This window comes from Grammomys surdaster, unplaced genomic scaffold (genome assembly GCF_004785775.1).
Source record: "Grammomys surdaster isolate TR1022 unplaced genomic scaffold, NIH_TR_1.0 62, whole genome shotgun sequence".
NCBI classification, from domain to species: domain Eukaryota; kingdom Metazoa; phylum Chordata; class Mammalia; order Rodentia; family Muridae; genus Grammomys; species Grammomys surdaster.
The window spans coordinates 12,769,375-12,789,443 of record NW_021604564.1 but is presented as its reverse complement, the minus strand read 5'-3'; the positions used below and the strand labels follow the sequence as shown (position 1 = coordinate 12,789,443).

Below are 20,069 nucleotides of genomic sequence, written 5' to 3'. Positions count from 1 at the left end.
GTTTCCTAGGACTCACTATGTAGATCAGGCTGGTCTTGAACTCTGCTTGCATGGTGGGATTAAGAGGGTCCACTACAGTGCCTGGCTTAACCTAACCATTTTACTTACACAGAAGTCTTGAATTTTTTTAAAGTTCAATCTTTCTCTTGGACATACCTTTTTTAATTGAGGAAGTCCTTCCTACTCAGTCTGAAGTACTGACAACATGGTTTACATTCTAAGCATTTCTTTCTTCCTAAGCTCCTATGGATTGTATTTTCATGCTATCAGGATTCAACAAAATTCCAGAGACTAGGGCTCAAAGTTATTTGTGCCTATTGCTGACAAGCAGCCTGGGCAAGCGTGATGGTTAATCACTGAAGGGTGATGGTGACTGAAACTTGACAAGGCCTAGAATCCCCTAAGAGTCAGATTTCTCTCCAGGTGGGGAGAGTTACTAGATTAGCTCAGTTAACATAGAGATACCTGCTCTAAATGAAGGCAGCAACGTTCCATGGCCTGGGGCCCTGGGCTGAGTTAAAAACAAGGGAAGCAAGTAAGCTGAGCATCAGTATCCATGTTTGCTTCCTGACTACAGATGTAACTCAGCCAGCCAGCTCACATCCTGCTGTGCTCTCCCCACTGTGATGGACTGTACCATCAAACCCTGAGATACAGCAACCCCTCCTCAGGTGCTTCTGTCAGGGATTCTGGCAGCAACAAGGACAGGAAGTAATAGCATCATGTCATGATCTATTAAACATCTGCAACTGTAAGACCCTTTCACAAGGAATTATGAAGAAGAGATAAGATGTTGGTAGTTACCATTAAGATATCATTCAGTATAAAATCCCCACATATGGTAGAAAAAAGACCGAAAAATGGCTTCGTCTCCAAATGTGCATGACCATGATGTTTTTGCTGCATGCATTCAGACACTTCAATAGTGAGCTGGAATGAATGGCTTGGCTTGTCTTGCTACTTTTACATAGAACTCAAATTAGCCTCAAAAACAAAACAAAAAACCATAATGAACATTACTCCCAGAGGCCAAAACAATTCAGCTAGGGAAGGAGAGTCCCTTCAAACCACACTGGGTGCATTCAGAGTGGTACAGCCACAGACAAGTGAGGTCCAGTCAACCTACGGTGCTGGGGGAAATCTCTAGCCACAACTGCACTATGGAGGTGGACTGCTACCTCACACACAAACAGAAATAGCTCCAAGTGAGTCAGAGACACAGATATTTAGAGATAAAAATAAAAAATAAAAACAAAACCCCAAAACATTAGGACAGCAAGATAGCTTGGTAGGCATGTGTGTGCCTAATACACACACACACACACCAAAAATAATTTTTTTAAATGAAACAAAATTCTTAGAAGAAAGTAGGCATACAATGCTGTGAGAATAATAGCGTTGGCTCCCAAGCCCAACAACCTGAGTCCATTCCCTGGACCTTCTTGGTGGAAGGAGAGAATTGCCTTTCAGAAGCTTTCCTCTGAGCTCCACAGGTGCACTGTGGCATGAGGGTGGACTTATGTGAGTGCATACATACACACACACACACACGCACACACATGTTATTGTTATTATTAAAACCAACATAACACAACAGTCAAGAGACAGTTACCCTGTGAATGCGCTAAGCTGTTGGACTGTTGGTTTTGGGGATGGGTTGCACACTCTATGGCTTTGATCAGAATAAAACTGTTGAGAAATAATTCCATGAGCCAAAAAAATACAGCACATGGAAACAAGGATTTAAATAGAACTCTGCGGCAAATTCTTCTGTCTGCTTTGTCTTGTTTATGCAAGCATAGTGCACGATCAGCCATTAACTAAATCAGACGTAAACCTCTGTAGGGGTAAAGGAGGCCAAGAAGCAGATAGTACCCTGGAAAACTCCACTTTCCCACCAAAACAGACTGGAAATTTCGCAGACCTGTCGCAAGGCAGCTAGGATGAGTCCACTTTCAACACAAGCTTTTGGGAGTCACTTTTACAGGGACACCAGAGCAACTACAGCAGTGTAGCTCAAACGCTGTTCCCAGGCCAACCTTACCTGTGGGCTTTCAGGATCCTCTGGGCGATAGCGTCACCCACCTTGTTGAACACAACTTTATCGTCAGCACAGCTTATGAAAAACTGGTTCTGTGAAAAAAGATAAGGCACTTCTGTAAGGTCTTGTTTTCTCTGCTGGATGTCCTACAACATACGGAGACTGAGGGGACAAACACTATATTGACTATTTAAAATGGCTCACAAGGGTATGTCCAGGCCACTGAACCTTTCAAGGAAAGTTAATGGCTCAGAATATGGGAAGTGCCATCGGGCTCCTGGTCTCATGTGCATGATTACATCATCCAGTGCTTATCATATTGTTCTCAAGTGGAGGGCCATGTGGCTATCCTAACGTAGATGTCGAAACTACATTCTTAGAAGGCTGAGGACATTTTCCACTTAGGTCTCCTTCTGATTCTTACACTGCACACATGCTAATGATTATAAAGTCTGCACTGTCAATTGTCCTGTCTTGGGCTGAGGTTACTTTTCAACATGGCTCCTGGCCAGGGTCCTGTTTGTTCTGCCCAGGTTCTCTGCAGTGTTCCCTAGCACCCACTTTGGCCTTGTCATCTTTCTTTGGGTCTCCTCTTTCTCTGAACTATTATTTTAAGCAGTTGAAAATCTCTTCCAAAGACTGGTTTCTTCTGTGGAGTGTATGTCTGTGCATGGTCTATGCACAAGCATACATGGTGTGGGTACATGCATTGGGGCTGGAGAGGGTGCCCATGCATGGTCGTGGAGGTTCCAGGCTGAGCTCAGGAGTCTCCATTTACCTCTCTCCCATCTTGATAACTAAGGCAAGGACTCCCAGTTGAATCCAGAGCCATCCACAGGATGGTTCACATCCACTGTCTAGCTAGCCAGTGTCTCCAGAGATTCTCTTTTTCCACTTTCCAAGTGATAGCAGGCTAAGCCAGCATAACGTGGCTGCTGGATCTGAACTCTCGTCCTTCAAGCTTATATGGAGAGGACTTTTCTCAGGGACACATCTCCCCAGCACTCAAGTCTCTTTTAAATATATATATATATATTTTAAATATATATATATATTAAATAGAAAGAAAAATGTTTTAAGTACTTCTGTAACTCACAGATCTAAAAAACATCGTTCGACACTATTGTTAGAAAATGGCTACACTATTATGTTAATGATACAAAAGGTTTTATTGCTGCATAAAGGAATGTTGAAAATAAATATTATGAATACTGCCTGTTGAAATAAAATCCAGATTATTGCAATACAACTGTAATTGCTAACAAAAATGCTTCTTCAAGTAATAATATTTTCTAATCATCTCAAGGAATAACTTGAGGTTAATTTGCATTCTTTGACAGCCATACCCTGTGTATGATGCACAAGCTTTTTTGTAGCAGGGCACAACTAGGCACAATGCCTCTAGAAGACAGCATGCAAGAAGGCAAGTGCAGAGCCTCATTTGAGAATATGACACAAACAAATGCTACAAAGAAGGTTAACATGCATCAGTGGGTTAGCATGCATCAGCAGCTGTAAGAACAGACTGACAAAGTGGCACATGCCTACCCCTTCCTCCCTCCCTTCCTTCCTCCCTCACTCCCTCCCTTCCTTCTTCCCTCCCTCCCTCCCAGCCTGCCCCCCTCTCTTTGTTTCTTTCTTTCTCTCTTTCTTTCTAAGGTAAATGATGACTGTTTACTCTGATAAATATTACCCAGAAAAATGTCCACAACCATGTATACCTATATGGCACCTTATTCAATGCTATGCTAGCCTGAGAAAGAAGAGTAGCTTCTAACAGGCATGATGGTGAACTTGATGGAATTTAGAATCACCATGGAAACAAATCCATGGGCTTATTGGTGTGTATCTAGATTAAGTCAATTGAAGTGGGAAGACCCACCCTAAATGTGTACAGCACACTGGGGTCCCGGACTGATGAAAAGGCAGAAGGTGAGCTGAGCACTTGTATCTATCATCCTGCTTCCCGGCTGTGTGCATGGTGTGACCAGACACCTCCTGCTCCTGCTGCCTTGCAGCCCTGCCATGATAGTCTGTGCTCTTCAGAGCTATGAGTCAGAATAAATCCTTACTGCCCTAATTGCTTTTGTCAGTTATTTTACCGTGGCATTAAGAAGAGTAACTAATGTATTGATGTTGATGCTATTTTACTTTTTAAAGATGAAACAAAATGAGTGGGTGCTGGAAGAGGCAACTTCCATCGTTTGCAACCACAGCTTCATTCTCACAATTAACAAATGGCTTACTAAAATACACAGCAGACATAACCGATGTTTCCACTCATGCCTTTTATCTGGACAAGAACGCATGTGAGAGCCTGCACAGCAGCCTGCCATGTTTTTAATGAGCTTTCTCTTTCTCCAGGTCTGAGAAATAAGTGAAGCACGATTGTTTGCTGATGGTCCTTAATCAATTGTCACTCTAAGGAAGGAAAGAGGAGCAAAGGCTACAGGGGAGGGAAAACAGCTCAAATGTTTTTCCAACAATTAACTTTTGGCTGAACACTCTATTTTTATTCAATGTGAAAAAGAAAACCAGGATAAAGGAGGAAGATTTGTGGTTGGTTTGCGTGTCCTCCATTATTGGGATTTCTTTTTCATGTTCAAGGGCTTTTTACTATTTCTGTATCTACACTGAAGTTCAGTTAAAGTTCCCACATGAAACTTGATGTTGTCAGATTTTTCTCATGGACTCTAGACAGTCTGGAGTCTGAAACCACTTGATCATGACTAGCACTTCTCAGCTCTAACATCCTCACATCTCCCATTCCTATGTCCTTTTCCTGCCTTTTCCTACTCCAAGATCCCACAGCAGGGGTATCTGGTCCACTGCATGAGCATCTTACTGTGCATGTGTGCAAGGGTGCAGCACTCTCCTGAAACAGCACATGCCTTTTGATAGACACTCTATCTACAGCACATGCCCAGTGAAGACTCCCACATCCAAGCTAGGGTTATACTGAAGAGTATAGGGTTGTTTCAACAGAAGAAAAAAAAGTATACTTGAGATGGTATATGTTAGTGCAAGGGTTTGTGAGGCTCCATTAGAGTCTTGAGTTAGATGATGCAAAGTGAATTCAGGCATGCAGAGAGATCACCTCAATTAGAATTGAATTATGGTGCTTGTCGACACAGAATCCTGAGCTGGGGTCCCTGCAGCCCTATATGATACTTGGTGTTCTGGTTAGTGTTTTGACAACTTGGAACAAACTAAAGTTGTCTGGAAAGAGGAGCCTAGATTGAGAGATGCCTCCATTAGATTGCCCATCAGCAAGTGAATCCATGGAGCATTTTCTTGATTCATGATTGGTATGAGAGGGTTCAGCCCATTGGGGGCAGTGCCACATTGCACCCCTGGGTGGGTGGTCCTGAGTGGTATAAGGGGGCACACTGAGTCAGTCAAGGGAAGGAAGCCAGTAAGCAGCATTCCTCCATGGGCTCTACTTCAGTTCTGGCCTCCTAGTTCCTACCCTGCTTAAAGTTTCTGCCTGAGTTTCCTCAATGAAAAAACTGTGACATGGAAATGTAAGCCAAATAAAGTCTTCCCTTCTCCCAAATTACTTTGGGTTATGATTTTTGTCATAGCAGTAGAAACTAAAACACTTGGGAAGGCAGTTTCCTCTGGAATTGCCCCACTGACATACTTACTTCAATATAGATGTAGTGCTTGCTGTTCTCTATCACATGGATGTAGGCAGTGTGGATAGATTCCTCGTGGTGCTTTATGCCAGCAGACCAATCAGCAGCAGATCGGAGCAACTATAAGACAGCAATCAGCAACAAGTCTACATCAAACAACAGAGATGATACTATTTGTACTGATGCAATGAAGTCACTCCTTCTAAATCAATGACTGCAGAGATTTGAGTCCTACATGGTCCAAGGGAGAGTTGGAGCACATCCAGAACACACCTTCGTGATGGCTAATCTTGTCAGCTTTTCACATCTGGGAAGAATGAACTTCGACTGAAGAACTGCCTCCGTCAGACTGCCCCGTTGAGCATTTTCATGATTTCTAATTGATGTACGAGGGCCCTGCTTACTGGAAGCCGTCCCATACCTAGGCCAGCGGGCCCGAGCTGTATTATAAAGGCATGGATGCGAGCGAGGAAGTAAGCAAGTAAGCAATGTTTCTCCACAGTTCCTGCTTGAGTTCTTGCTTGGGCTTCCCTGCGTGGCGGACAGATTCCCCTCTTCCCCAAGTTGTTTTTAGCCATGGCATTTATCATAGCAACAGGAGAGCAAACAAAAACAGCAGTCTTCCATCCAGCCATGCTTTCATTCAAAATGTGAAGACTTACCTTGTGGTTCATACAATGGATATTTCAAAGACCTATTTAGGTCACTACAATTAACGTAATGTTGTCCTCTTTCCTTATGACAGTCCTTCAACTGCACATATATACAGGTCTAGGCCCCTGAAGCAGGGCAGAGATTAATGGCTGTGAAGTGTGTATCAACAAGCCTCAGGCCTAATAAATAGTATGTAACTGTTTACTAATGACAACTGCATTAAAGGGTGCATTTGAGCAGTAGCCGATCATATTCGAGATGGCACAGAGCAGACTGTGGCTGTGTATGGCAGGGTGGGCATGGGGGCACTGGGGGCATCTCTCAGCCTTCCCAACACCAAATGACTTCACTTTCCATTCCTTCCAGTATGTCAACTGTTGCAGTATGACTTTTACATATAGTAAGCTTTTAGTTCATACATCTTGGTTTTTCATAAACAACTGCATATCATCACAGAAGAATCAGGGGTCCAAGAATGGAGCATAGTAGGTAGAGTGTTTGCCTAGCATACATAAAGCCCTAGTTTCCACCCACATAAATCAGGTGTAATTGGCACATACCTGTAATCCCACCATGTGTAGAGAGGAGGCAGGAAGATCAGAAGTTTAAGTCATCCTTGTGACATAGTGAGCTTAAGGTAAGCCTGGACTACTTGAGACCCTGTCTCCAAAAAATAAAGTGAGAGAAGAAGGCAGGGGATGGCGGAAAGAAAAGGGAAGGAGGAGGACTATAAAAAATGCATTTGGTGGGGGCTGGAGAGATGGCTCAGCGGTTAAGAGCACTGACTGCTCTTCCAGAGGTTATCAGTTCAATTTCCAGCAACCACATGGTGGCTCACAGCCATCTGTAATGTGATTCAATGCTCTCTTTTGACATGCAGGTATACATACAGATAGAGCACTCATATACATAAAGTAGATAAATAAAATATCTTTAAAAATGCATTTGATGTTTCTAATTTTAAATGAATGTTGAAAGAGTCCCTCACAGAGTCAACTAAACTTTAAAATCAAGAGATAATGATAGTTGAACAGTTATTCAGACTGTAAAACATGACATAACTGTAAACTATAACCCATAACATAGATACAGAAAGCTCTTGTAAAGTGCTCAACAATTTTAAAATAGTATCTACCAGCCTAAGGAAATGCACAGCTAGTGCTTGCTAAAAGGCATCAACCATGTCACCCTCAGAACTAAATGTTGATCAGGAATGAGGTATTTATTAGACAGTTCCAACAACACACACAGTTTTATATCAACTTTATCAGGTAAATACACAAAAATGAGTGAAGTGGAAAAATGTAATCATGAACATGAATCAAATTAAAGTGATCCAGGAAATAACAGGATCTCCAAGGAACTGTGCTATTAGTCAGCAGATAGAACTAAAGAAGAAACAACAGTTTCAACGCTAGGTCTGTTTAAACTCTTGGTAGATGTTATTGCCAAGTAGTATGGCCCTGAGATGCAGATGCGCTGAAAAGGTCCTTATCCTCATTTCAGGATGTGGCTCTGGAAACAAGCTGGGCCTGGGCAGCACGCAGTGGGAAGACAGGTCCCACAGCTCCAGGTTGTAGCATTGGCACCATCTCCTTGACCACTTCAGTGCCATGGAGGCTCATTCCCTCTACTGAACAACTGGGAAACAAGAATGGCTCTGCCAAGTTACAGGCTTGAACTTATAAGCAACCGTAATGGGAGCATCCTAGCCTTCCTGAGATCCAGAGACCTACACCTTCTTCCTTTCAGACTTGCTCTCATTCAAAGACTCAATAAAATCATACATGAAAGATAAAATTAGCAGCAGGCAGATGTCATAGCAGGTGTCAACTCACATGTCATATCCAGACAATTTGGAGTGCCTTCCAAGCTATAATGAAAAGGAATTCTTGGGGCAGGTACACTAATAGGTAGCTCTGAGGTTGATAAGTCGTGCCTACTAGGAGGAAAAGCAGGGAGGTCAGATAGCTGTCATTTTCCATAAAGGAAAGGTAGTCAAAGGCATTTAAATGTTTAAAGTTGAGCTGTATAACCAAAAAGCACACCCTTTACCTGGAACAGACCATACGCCAAAGTGGAGGGCCTCAACATTCTTACAACTGCCAATTCCCAAGTGTTTGACATCATAAATCCCATTGCCCAAGGCCAAGTCCATAGCTTGCGCTCACAATGGAAAAGTCATTTAAAAACAGCCATTATCTGGGACATACTTGCAAGTTAAATTTTAAGCAAGAAAGGGGGAAAATACTACTTCAGATGATTAGCCACTTACTCTTCTATTCAGTTAGAACCTACCAGTCACTGCAAGAGTAACTGAAAGTGATGAATTTCCTTTTGGATTGTCCTGCACTTTTGCCTTTGGAGCCCTGAAGTTGTAGAAAATCACCCTAATGGCTTTCCATCTTTGATAGTCCAGAAAGTTCTGTCAGTAGTCAAGAACATCAAACATGCTTTGACTGATTTCTGTTTGTTTTCAGTTTAAGAACTACCCTCCTCTCTTTGTGAGGTTGAGCTTGCCAGCTTGTCTAATGCTTCTAGTTTTGAAACAATATAACACAGACGAGCTTCAGGCTATCCCTCCCTCACAGGCACACTGGGGAGCATCAAAGCCAACCCCTCAAATGCAGAAAAATACCAGATATGTGCTCAGAATGAACTCTAACCCACACTTATCAGAACTTGCATTTGAATATACAATGTGAAAATATAAAAAAAAATGGTATAGATCTGATTTGATGGTTTAGGGTCAAAATCATAACTAGGACTAGAAATTTCCCCCTGTACAGTATCTTATTTTTTTAAACTTAAAATAGCCTTCTCGTTAACCACAAGTCTTCCCCTCCCATACGATGGACCTAAGATGAAGCCATAAAGAACAGAAATGTCTCTTGCAGGAAAACCTTTAGGACATTCCTAGTATCTGTCCCAAGTTTCTTTTTTACTTTCTCACCAGAATGCTTCTAGTCCCTATAAATCAATGTATGTAAGTGTGTGTGTATGTGTGTATGTGTGTGTATATGTGTGCGTATATATATGCATATATGTATATATATATATATATATATGCACACATATACACACCACATATACACTCATACATATATGTATCTGTATGCATGTATATATCTTGATTCCTTGTTAGTTCCCCAGGTATCTCAAGTGAATTGTGGACAAAGATTGTGCCCACACATTTTGTGTGTGTGTGTGTGTGTGTATGCTTCAGGATGAGGTTGGCATCCATTAGTACAGATGTTCCCAGGTGGCAGAGCCTGAAGAGAAAAGGGAAGTGCTCCTACAGTCGAGCCTCTCTCTTCTAGTCTGGGCTAAAAATGACCACAGTCAAGGAAGCGACAACATTGACGTAACTGGCTGTCTCCTCCAAGCTCCTTCCTTTCAGAGCCCCTGTGATCGAATGCCTGCTGCTCAGCTGGCCAGGTGATTTCACAAGAAAAGCCCTTTTATCGGAGCCAAAGGAAGAAGTCAGTCTTGAGGTTGAAGAACAGAAAGAAAAGACAGTGTTTAAAGAATGAGACTTGGGAGAGATGTTGGGTGAAAGCTGTTATATATAACTGGGTGCTTTGGGGAAGCAAAGAGATACAAAAGGAAGACAGGCAATGAGAGATGCTCTTGAAGGAAGTGACAGATCCACTATCTGACAGATCCACTGTGTGATAGAACCACTGTCACCTTGCTGGGTCTCTGGGTCTACAGTCAGCCTGGGACTCAGTGGGTAAAGTGCCTACCATCAGCACTTACGACCTCAGAGCTGAAGTCAGATTGCAGAGGATCAAGGCTCATTCCTACCCCTGACTCATTTAGGTTGCTTGGTTGGTTGTTGGAGACAAGGTCTAATTCTCTAGCCAAGGCTGGTCGTACACTGGTGGGATGTCCTCCTGCCTCAGCCTCTCACATGCTAAGAGGAGCAAGTACTCTCATGTCTGCATCATTCCCTCTTGTTTTAAACTATAAAACTTTAGTTTCATTATCTTCACAGACAGGGAGGGACTGGATAGAACTACTCATAAGCCATAAATAAGAAATCTACAAAAGTCCAACTGAGTGCTGGACAAGGAACTGAACAAGACCTGTGTTCACACATGTTCATCTATGAAGACCTGTGTCTGGAAGAACAGCTTGATGAGTAACTTCCATGGAAGTGAACACAGCTGCTTCCTCTTGCCCGTTTCTCAGTCACCTGGCCCATAGCTGTGACCATGATATCTGAAAGGATTCATGAAAGGAAGAGAGTTGGCATTGGTGTGTGGTTTCAGAGGTTTTAGTCCCTGGCAGATAGGTTCATTGTTTCTGGGCCATGGTGCAGCAGAGCAGGAGGCAGGAGCATGTGGAAAAGCAAAGTTGTTCACCTCAGCGCAGCTAGAAAGCAGACACAGAGGACAAGGTATAACCTGCAAAGGGCCATCTTTGATGACTGCTTCTTCTAATCAGAACCTGGCACCCAGTTTCTAGCACCTCTTTAGATAGCACTGCCAAGCTGAAGGGTGTTATATTCAGACCCTAACATTTTCCTTCCTGCTTTGTTCCCACCGCCCTCTGCAATGCAACGTCATTTCCTGTTCTCTGAATGCATCCATTGTATGCCGTTTGGACATTTAGACCAACTGTGGAAACAACGGTCCAGGGGTATAATTTGGATGTCATTTTCTTGCCTATAAATTTTCTTATCTATTTTTTTCTTCTTTCCTCCTTCACTGCCCCCTCCCTTTTGTGTCCCTCTTTGTGGGAATTTCACCATGATTGTCTAAGAGATGGTTTCAATGATAAATGGACCAATTTAATAGAATCGATTCCACATTGGTGCTGACATGCACAGGGCGTTTTCACTGATCTTAAAGATGGTAAGCATCCCTGGTCTTAATGCATCTCAACCAACAGTTGGAGTGGCTAGCATCTAGTTTATTCTTCTTCAGAAAACCAGATCTTTTCTATCCTCCATGAGCAGGAAGTTTCAGCATGCCTAGTTGCCTAGTCACTTCTTCCCGTGTTGTGTGTGTGTGTGTGTGCCTTTCCCTGCTATGTCTTCTCTGAGTGTCCTGGGAAGGTTTCTAGACTCTGAGCACTAAAGAGAACCACACAAAGCAGTTTGTGGAAGCTTCTGGAGTCAGTTCTTATGTCTGGGTGACTTTTTCAGAAGTGACTGTTCTGTGCGGTTCCCTTCTCCTTAGTCTGGCCATACCACCCCTCCCTGGAAGGGTGTGAAATGTTTTCATACTAACAAATACTTGGGTTTCTTTTGGCAGGTGAAGAAAGGCAAGGATTTTCCTCATTATTTGCTTTACCAAGTCAAATATTCTTTTTCTCCATTTCAATAAATATATGACATTAAGATTTTTACTTAGAACCCTTCTAGTGACCTATTCAAAAAAATGTCAACTTCTTTGTTGCAAACTTTGGAAAGACTAGAGCAGTGGTTCCCAACCTGCAGGATATAACCCCTTTGGGTATGGGGGAGGGGGAAGCAATCAACCTTTTTATAAGGATTACATACCAGATATCACGCATATCAGATATTTACATTAAGATTCATAACAGTACCAAGATTACAGCTCAAAGGTAGCAATGAAAATCATTTTATGGTTGGCAGACACCACAACTTAAGGAACTGTATCAAAGGGTCACAGCATTAGGAAGACTGAGAACCACTCGCTGCTCTAGAGAAATCATCAAAGTGTTAACACCGACAGAACACAGAGGAGTTTTCTCCAGTGGCTGGTCTTTGTTTGTTTTCTGGATTGAGTCAGGGTTTCACGTACCACAACTGGATTCGAACTCATAATGTGGAAAAGGCTAATTTCGAACTTCTGTTCCTTCTGCTTCTACTTCTCCAGTGCTAGGATTACAGCAGTAAACCACCATACTTTGTTTGTTTAATTGGTGGAAAAGTTCCTATATGCAGATAATGTTCTGATAAAGTCTACCCCTCATTCCCCGAGTTCTCTAGTTCCTCCCGTAGCCACACCTCCCTTCCAGTTTCATGTGGGTATTCTTGGTTTTGTTTTGGTTTGAGACCCACTAAGTTCACTTAGCACTGCCAGTCTATTTGTGGGCGAGAGCCATATTCTGGAGTGTGAAATGCTCAGTCCTAAACAGAACATCTGTGTCTTTTACACACCAAAGAGCAGTTACATATACGAACGCCTACTGACTGTGACAACATGCACAAGACCAAGGCCAGGCAATATCCTACTTGGAGAGCGGGAGGGATTCCCAAAGCCTAGGTGACATTGGCAGTTGATAGCTTCTGGGAGAGAGAAAGTCAGTTTTCTTTAGGGATTGTGTAGATGTCTAGATAAAACCCCAGGTCTTAATGACTGCTAGGCCAGCACCGTGCCCACAGAGCTACACAGAGTCCCATGGCCTTTTTAGTGATTTGCATGTATTAGCGTTTCTACCCATCACTGTCCATTACTGGCCCTGTGGAGTGGGTGGACAGTATTATTAGCCCTGATTTATAAAAGAAGAAAATATGTCCAGAGAGGTGAACCGGTTTCCCCAAGATTGACAGCTAGTAAGGAGCAGGGCTTGACCCAAGAACTGACCTCTTTGTAGTTGATATCATAATGCTTATTTACAAGTAAGAACAGGCCTCTCTGCTATGTTATTAAATAAACTGTACTCTAAAACCTCAGTTAAGGGTGCTGAGACCATAACTCAGTTGGTAATGATTGCCTGCTGTGTAGAGCCCTGGGCTCCTTCCCCAGAACCACATAAACTGAGAGTAACGGCACACCCCTGAAATCTCAGTACTCTGGAGGTGGAGGAAGGAGGATCAGAAATTCAAAGTCATTTTGGCTATTTTCTATGGCAGACGAGAGGATGGAAGCTTTGAAAATATAACACTAAATTCTTTGAAGATGCAATAGTGAATTCAAAGGCCAAACATCTGCTTCTTTGTCCCCTTCAGGGTACTCTTGAAAATGAGAGGTGGTAGGGCCTTTGTCTCCCATGCCCAAGGACCTGAGTTCAATCCCCAGTATTTCATAGAACAAGACAAGCAAACAGAAAGATCAGAACTGGCCTAGACCCCTGCTTTCTGACTTTAAGCAATGAACCACCATGGTTCTGGAAAAAGATCTAGAGATGAACGTTTATCACAAATAAACAAGAGGTGAAGGGCAGAGTAACGTAGGTGGGAACAGAAGGACAGAAATGAAGCAAAGTGAGATTTCTGAAGTGACTGCTTTTCTAGACTGTCTTCTCTTCAGAACTACAGTTACATCAGCTGAAAACCTGAACAATTCCAGATTTCTCTAGATTTGGGGCTTTTTTAGTTGGGCAAAGAGCCCTATAAGAAAAGTAACACAAAAATTACAAAATTAAATATATATCTTTTTTGAGAAAGGGTCTTGTATATCCCAGGCTAGCCTTGCGCTTACTATGTATCCAAGGATAACCTTGCGTTTCCTATCTACCTGTCTCCTCCACTTGACTGCTGAGATTACAGCTTGTCCTGACACACTGGGTTTAAAGGATGCTGAGACGAAAACCCAGAGCTTCTTACACACTGGGCATCTACCAGCAGAGTGGTAGCCCTAGCCCTGGAACAAGTGTGGAGAAAGGATGAGCAGTAAGTTGTCCTAACCCAAAGGCAGCACTGACACTGAATGTAGGCTCCTTAAAGGAGACAATTCATTCTCTCTCCTCACAGGATTAACTTCCTGTTAGCCAGGAAGTAATCCTCAAAATAGGGACTGAGAGGATGGAAAGTTAACTATAAACATACTAGGTTTGAGGATTAGAAAGTTAAAAGAAATGCTATCATGGGTTTAAAGAGCTCATGAAGAATGATGCATTTTCTACTTTGGTGTCCTTGAGTCTCCAGTAGCCACTGACAGCTACCCACATACCCAGCAGTACCTATAATGTCCTAATTCATTTTCATGGTTTCATTTGCTCTCTGAGATCCACCAAATTAGGCTTAATTATCAGGTCACAAATTCTAGCAATGGCTTCTATTTAGTAATCAACCTAACTAATTTAAAAGTCAGGGTATGTAGGCATTTGAGCTTTCTGAGGGCTCTGAGCTACATCAAGTGAGAAAAAAAAAGATTAATATAGTACAACACTTCATTTATTAAAGACGTTGAATGAAAGAGTCTCTTTAGGATCTGAAGGGGGCTAAGATAAAGTTTTCTGGTAAGGAAAGAGGTTCCAGGGCAGTTGGGATGATCTTCTGAGCCCACAACACTGTGGCAGCTGCTTCAGGACCTTGTGTTTTCTTGACTTGATGGCTTTCTGATGTGTTAGTTCTACTTAGCTGGCAACTGTCCTGTCCTCTGAAAGTGCTGCCTAACAATCTTTTTCACCCCTTCATCATGGTCACTCTCAGATACATTTTGTGTCACACAGAACAGACAAACCATGGAGCTATGGGAGCATTCCTCTGTGGTGACCTCAGCTCACACACAGGCCCACCATGGATGACACACATTCCTCTCTAGAGATGACATCAATGACATTTAACTAGTTTTCTTTCCTTTCAGTTCCCTGTCCCTAGTTTCCAGTGAGCTTGTATCTTCCCTCAATAGTGTACGTGTCTCTTCCTTTCATTCCTATAGTGACATCAGTACTTTTGGAGACCTTCGCTGTCCTGGCTCTCACTAGAGAGCCTCAAGCTCCAAAGCATCTATTCAGACAGAAACAGATGAGAATAAAGTGAGAAATTTTCTCAGGATACACTTTGGAGACGCCCCCATAGCAGGCAAGCCCTTCAATGGCTCCCTGGCACTTTAGCATAAGAAAGGCACACCTTAGCAACATTCCACAGGGAAAAACCAGTTTAGGAAATGCTGCTGTGGGTTAATCTTTGTAAAATGCATCTATGCAGCATATGTCCTCACAGGTAATGGGCAAGTAGAAGGTCACTGGGCTTTTAGGGCCACCTTCAGACCCTTCTAGTCTCACACCAGCTACATTACCTGCTCCAAGGGCTATGGTATACAGCAGGTGGTCTCGCTCCTCAGGGGAGAGACTCAGGTCTGCTCTTCCTTCTTAGCAAGCTTAGTGCATCCCAGTGAGTTGCCAAGAGAATTTTCCAATCTCACTGTTTTCTCTTCCCAGCAAACTATGTTTCCAGAGACAGCAAAAGCTAGTTTTTTGTCCTCCCTTCTCAGGATGCAAATGTTGACTTGCAGTATAAACAGAAGGTGCTTAAACACATGGTTATATAAACATATGATCCTTAAACATGTTGGCTGAGTCAGTGAATGGATGATTTGAATGAGTCTTGATATAATCAGCAGTAGCCTAAAATATCTCAGCAGTACCTAGATCTTTAAATTATCATTATACGTATACATATTTGTAGCAGCTTCTATTCTCAAGCTAATTATGTTACCCAAAAACTTGGTTGCAATGTCCTGCACATAGGACTAAAGGACCCCAGTTGGTTTTTGACTGGTAAATAAAGTTACTAGTACCCAATGGATAGACAGGGAGAGAGATGGGATTTTAGGATTCCTGGGAAGGGACCAAGGAGGAAGAAGAGAGTATTCTGCCATGATGAGGGAGTGGGAGACAGACCACACTGGAAAAGTCCAGGAGGGTAAGACAGCTGAACATGTAGGTGCAGGGGGAAAGCAGACCCAGGAGGGCTGCCCAACAGGGTCCAGGGTAGCAAAGATAAAATATAGATTTAGTAAATATTAATTCAGGCCTATCAGAGAGTGTGTGCTAGCCATGTGGAGTTAGAGAGTGGCCCAACCATTGAGCTGTCTAAGGTATTTAAAATATAAAGCTATGTATTGAGTCTCTCTTTTGGGAATCCAGAACATTTGGCCAGGTGTAGAGGAGCTACACATACCTTTCAGAAAGTATAGAGCAGACTTATCACGAACATATATTTCCTTATCTGTGTTTATGTGTTGGCACACACTTGCCACAGGGAAGTATGAAGGTCAGAGGACAGCCTGCAGGGTCTTTTTTCTACCATGTGAGTGCAGTATATTAAATTCAGAGTCACCAGGCTTGGCAGCAAGCACTCCACACCCCATGCCATCTCACCAGGCCATCAATAATACACTTCCGACCAATATTCAACAGAAGCTAGATTTGCTAAGATAACTAACAAACTGACTTTAAAGCAAATTCAAATCTTAAATCCTGGTCTTTTTTTCCTTAATGCCAATATCCTAATTTCATCTCCCAGAATGAGTAAATTCTCCTTATCCACATACAACAGATGAAATAGGCTCATAAAATATTCATCAACGTATATGCAAATGTATAGTTCACTGTGCCTCCAAGTTTAAAGTGTTTACGTCTTCTTAAACCGGGATGACTACATATCTACCCCAGGTACTTTTCTCAAGTGGTTGGTCCCTTTTTCCTTTCTTTGTGTGTTTCCAAGCATGTGGGTGTTCAGGTGACTCCCCCTTTGTGGGTGGGTACACATGCACAGATGTTTGACTCCTGTGGAGGCCACAGAACAAGCCTGAGTATTGGTGCTCTTGTGCCATCCACCTCATTTTTTGAGACAGGATCTCCATTGGCCTGGAGCTCACTAGGTCGGCTGGCCAGTGAGCCCCAAGGATTCTTGTCTCCACCTCCCCAGTGCAAGGATCAGAAGCATGCGCCACCATGCCCAGATTCTTTACACGGGTTCTGAGGCTCAAACTTGGGTCCTCCTTAACCAACATTACCAACTGAGCTATCTCCTCGGCCCTGGCTTGTTCTTTTCATCATATTATTTTGTCTCTGGTGTAATATGTTATTACTAGCAGGCCTACGCCTGTCCTTGTACATAGTGCAAAGTAACAGATTCAGACACTTCATTTTAAAGGCATATTCACTAGAATCCCTGTCTGAATTAGGTCAGTCCACACTGGTGATATGAACAGCAGACAGGATGCTGGGTATCTACCTAAACTGTGCTTTTGGTGTTACAAAGGTAATGCCAAAGGAGGCCCAAACGCATTCTGTCTGTGCATAACTTCAAGACATATGAGAGGCCATTGATAAAAAGAGTCAATTGAGCACCATTGAACCAGAGCTTGACTCCATCCATCAGGACTGGCTGAGCCTGGATAAGCCTCGGAGTCCCACCGAGCATGAGTTTTCTTGTTTGCAATTTGAGATGGTTGGAATGGAAGCTATAAAATGTTGTGACTCTATTAAACAATTTCCTATTCTTTTTAAAGAGCCTCTAAAAGGTACGTGGTTAATTAAGCACTAAAATTTGATTGAATGAGAACTCCCTTCCCAGACTCCAAGTTCTGCTTCATTCCTGGTGATTAAGCAGCCCCAGGTTTACTACATACTCATTGCTAGTGTCATCTGGCAAAGAATCATGGGAACAGCTAAGCCCAGCACTGTGGCCTTTCCTTTACGAGGAAATACATTCATTAGACACACATAGGGGTTCAAGAAAGATAGCAAACTGAATCCATTAAGAGGAAATGCAATGCTGAATTTTCACAGATGCGTTGGTGGCTACAGAAAAACACTTTTAGGCAGATCTGAAGTGAAGGCAGCAGAAAACTGACCCCGGCACAGTGACATTACCCACCTGCACTTTGGCATGGACAGCCCCTGGCACCTGATATCTCAGCTCATGCGCTGTGGCTTGAGACTTTGGGAGCAGGAAAGGATAAGAAAGGGATCTGTATTTTGGCTTCATAATCTGAAACAGAAAAGACAAATTCAAAAATGATCATAAATGAGAACAGGGGTCCATTAGTCCTGTCGTTGAAGTGAGAACCAGAAAAACTATTAATAGATATTTCTAAGTTAAAAGCTGAAAGTTGTCTTTGTTTCCTGCTTCCAAATTTCCTTCTTTTAGTGTTGTGTTCATAATGTAAAGGAGAATTCGATGCAATCCACAGTAATGAAGATACGTAATTGGGAAAATGAAATTCTTACTTTATGGACATGCTGTACCTGTCTAGCCACCGTAATTAGGTGTGGTTTCATTTTAACCAACTCCACAGTAAAATAGGACTAAGACTCACAATTAGAGTCTTATTACTCAGGAACTCAGGAGACCTTCTGTCACCTAAGCCAGAGTGGTCTATACAGTAAGACCCTGTTGCAAAAACAATGTCTTTAGTACTATTAATCAGCCTTTTAACTGTATTTTAACTGTATTCTTGCTGTATTTGAAAAATTAGAAGTGATATAGAAATACCTCTTCTGGGAAAAGATTTTATATTTAAAACTATCTTTGATGTTGTGTTAATTTATCCTCTCAGGAGCAGGGCATGGGAGTAGAGAAAAACCTGACTGTGAATATTACCCCTGTTTTTATTTTTGATAGTACAGTAGATTAAAAGCAATATTGCTTTGCTTACTCATTTATCTTCCTTCAAGCTGTATTTAAAATACTCTACCTTTTCTTTGTAACTTTCACATGAATGATAAGTAAACCAATACTCTAAGTTGTTCACAGAGTAACTCAACTAATTTCCTCTTCCGGGTTATCAGAGGAGACGGGCATCATGACTTCAGGTAATGCTGTGTCCCCTTAACAGCACCAAGTACTTGACTGGATTTCTGAATGTTCGGGTCTTGCTAGTACAAGCAATGGAAGCTCATAAGTGGGTTCCATCTAAAGAAAGAGAGAACTCTGCCTCAGCCTGAGCTTCTTGCTAAGAGCCTGCTCCACAGTCCTGTACTCACACACGGCCAGGCAGCTCGGGACTGGAAGGGACTTTGCAGTTGTAGCTCTTCATCTAAACAAGCCCTGCAGACCCTATAACAGCTGTCTACTGGTCCTGTTTCTGCAAATAATGAACACATATGTCTACCAGGTTCAAAGGTTTAAATTCACAGGCTGTGACTACCACATCTATCCCTCTGCATCCAAAGCTGTATATCATAACACTCCAAAAACTTTTCCTTTTCTGTAGATCTCTGAAGCCTAGAACTATGACAATGATATCCTCAACAATAGATGGTGTCACAGACATGGCCACAGCAGCCCTTTCTTGCCAACCCTCTAAGCTTCTCCTTGGTCAGAAACTACTCTTCTTCATGTAGGCCAAGGCATAAAAACATCAGTACCTTCGTGAAATTCCAGCGCTGGATGAAGTGTCGCGCCACATCACGAGCTGCCTTTCCGTGGACCACAGAACCAATATCATGCCAAGGCATCCGGGGGGTAGAGTACCTGTCGATGAAATCTGCCCAGCAAAGAGCCATCACTAAGTTTGGTGACAGGAACAGAATAACTCTGATCTCACAGGAACAGAGTAACTCTGATCCCAACTAGGAGATCATGGTGTTCACAGTCAGGGGAAACACAGATCTTTAATCATCTTCCTAGCTCTTCACTGACCCTAATATATGCTTCCATTTTGCTCAATATTAATTGACATGGCAAGATGTAAACTGGTACAAGCCTGTTCCTGCTTGATAGGATTTTCTTTTGGCTCTGTGGAGATAACAGCAGGATATGTACACAACACTATACTGACCCCCCCTTAGATACATGAGCACAGTCATTATCTAAGATCCATCCCTCTAGTGAAGGAAGATGGAGAGAGTGAATTCAGAAGAATGTGATCAAAAGACTACCCTCTTACAGAGGATGTCAGTTTATTACCCTAAAATATGCCCATGGGAAATTTAGAGATTTTTTTTTGTCTTATTACTACAACAAAAAGCTCATACAGGTATGACAAAAATCTGATCTCTAAGTTTAACCAAAATTTCAAAGACAAAAATAAAGCAATAATGAGACTCCTAGACCCTCACTGAGGATCTGTAGGTAGTCAATG

The 20,069-nt window shown here is 42.5% G+C and overlaps 1 protein-coding gene across 4 annotated transcripts in view; it reads right to left on the bottom strand.

Moving 5' to 3' along the window:
* Positions 1-20,069, bottom strand: part of Pld1 (phospholipase D1) — a 196,118-nt gene that overhangs the window by 39,172 nt on the left and 136,877 nt on the right. For all 4 annotated transcript variants that reach the window (XM_028763312.1, XM_028763305.1, XM_028763299.1 and 1 more), the window contains 4 exons: positions 19,354-19,472; positions 17,861-17,974; positions 5,689-5,799; positions 2,045-2,133 (listed from right to left, as the gene is read on the bottom strand). In XM_028763312.1, the coding sequence (XP_028619145.1) occupies positions 2,045-2,133; positions 5,689-5,799; positions 17,861-17,974; positions 19,354-19,472 (433 nt within the window). The remainder of the gene's footprint in view (positions 1-2,044; positions 2,134-5,688; positions 5,800-17,860; positions 17,975-19,353; positions 19,473-20,069) is intronic.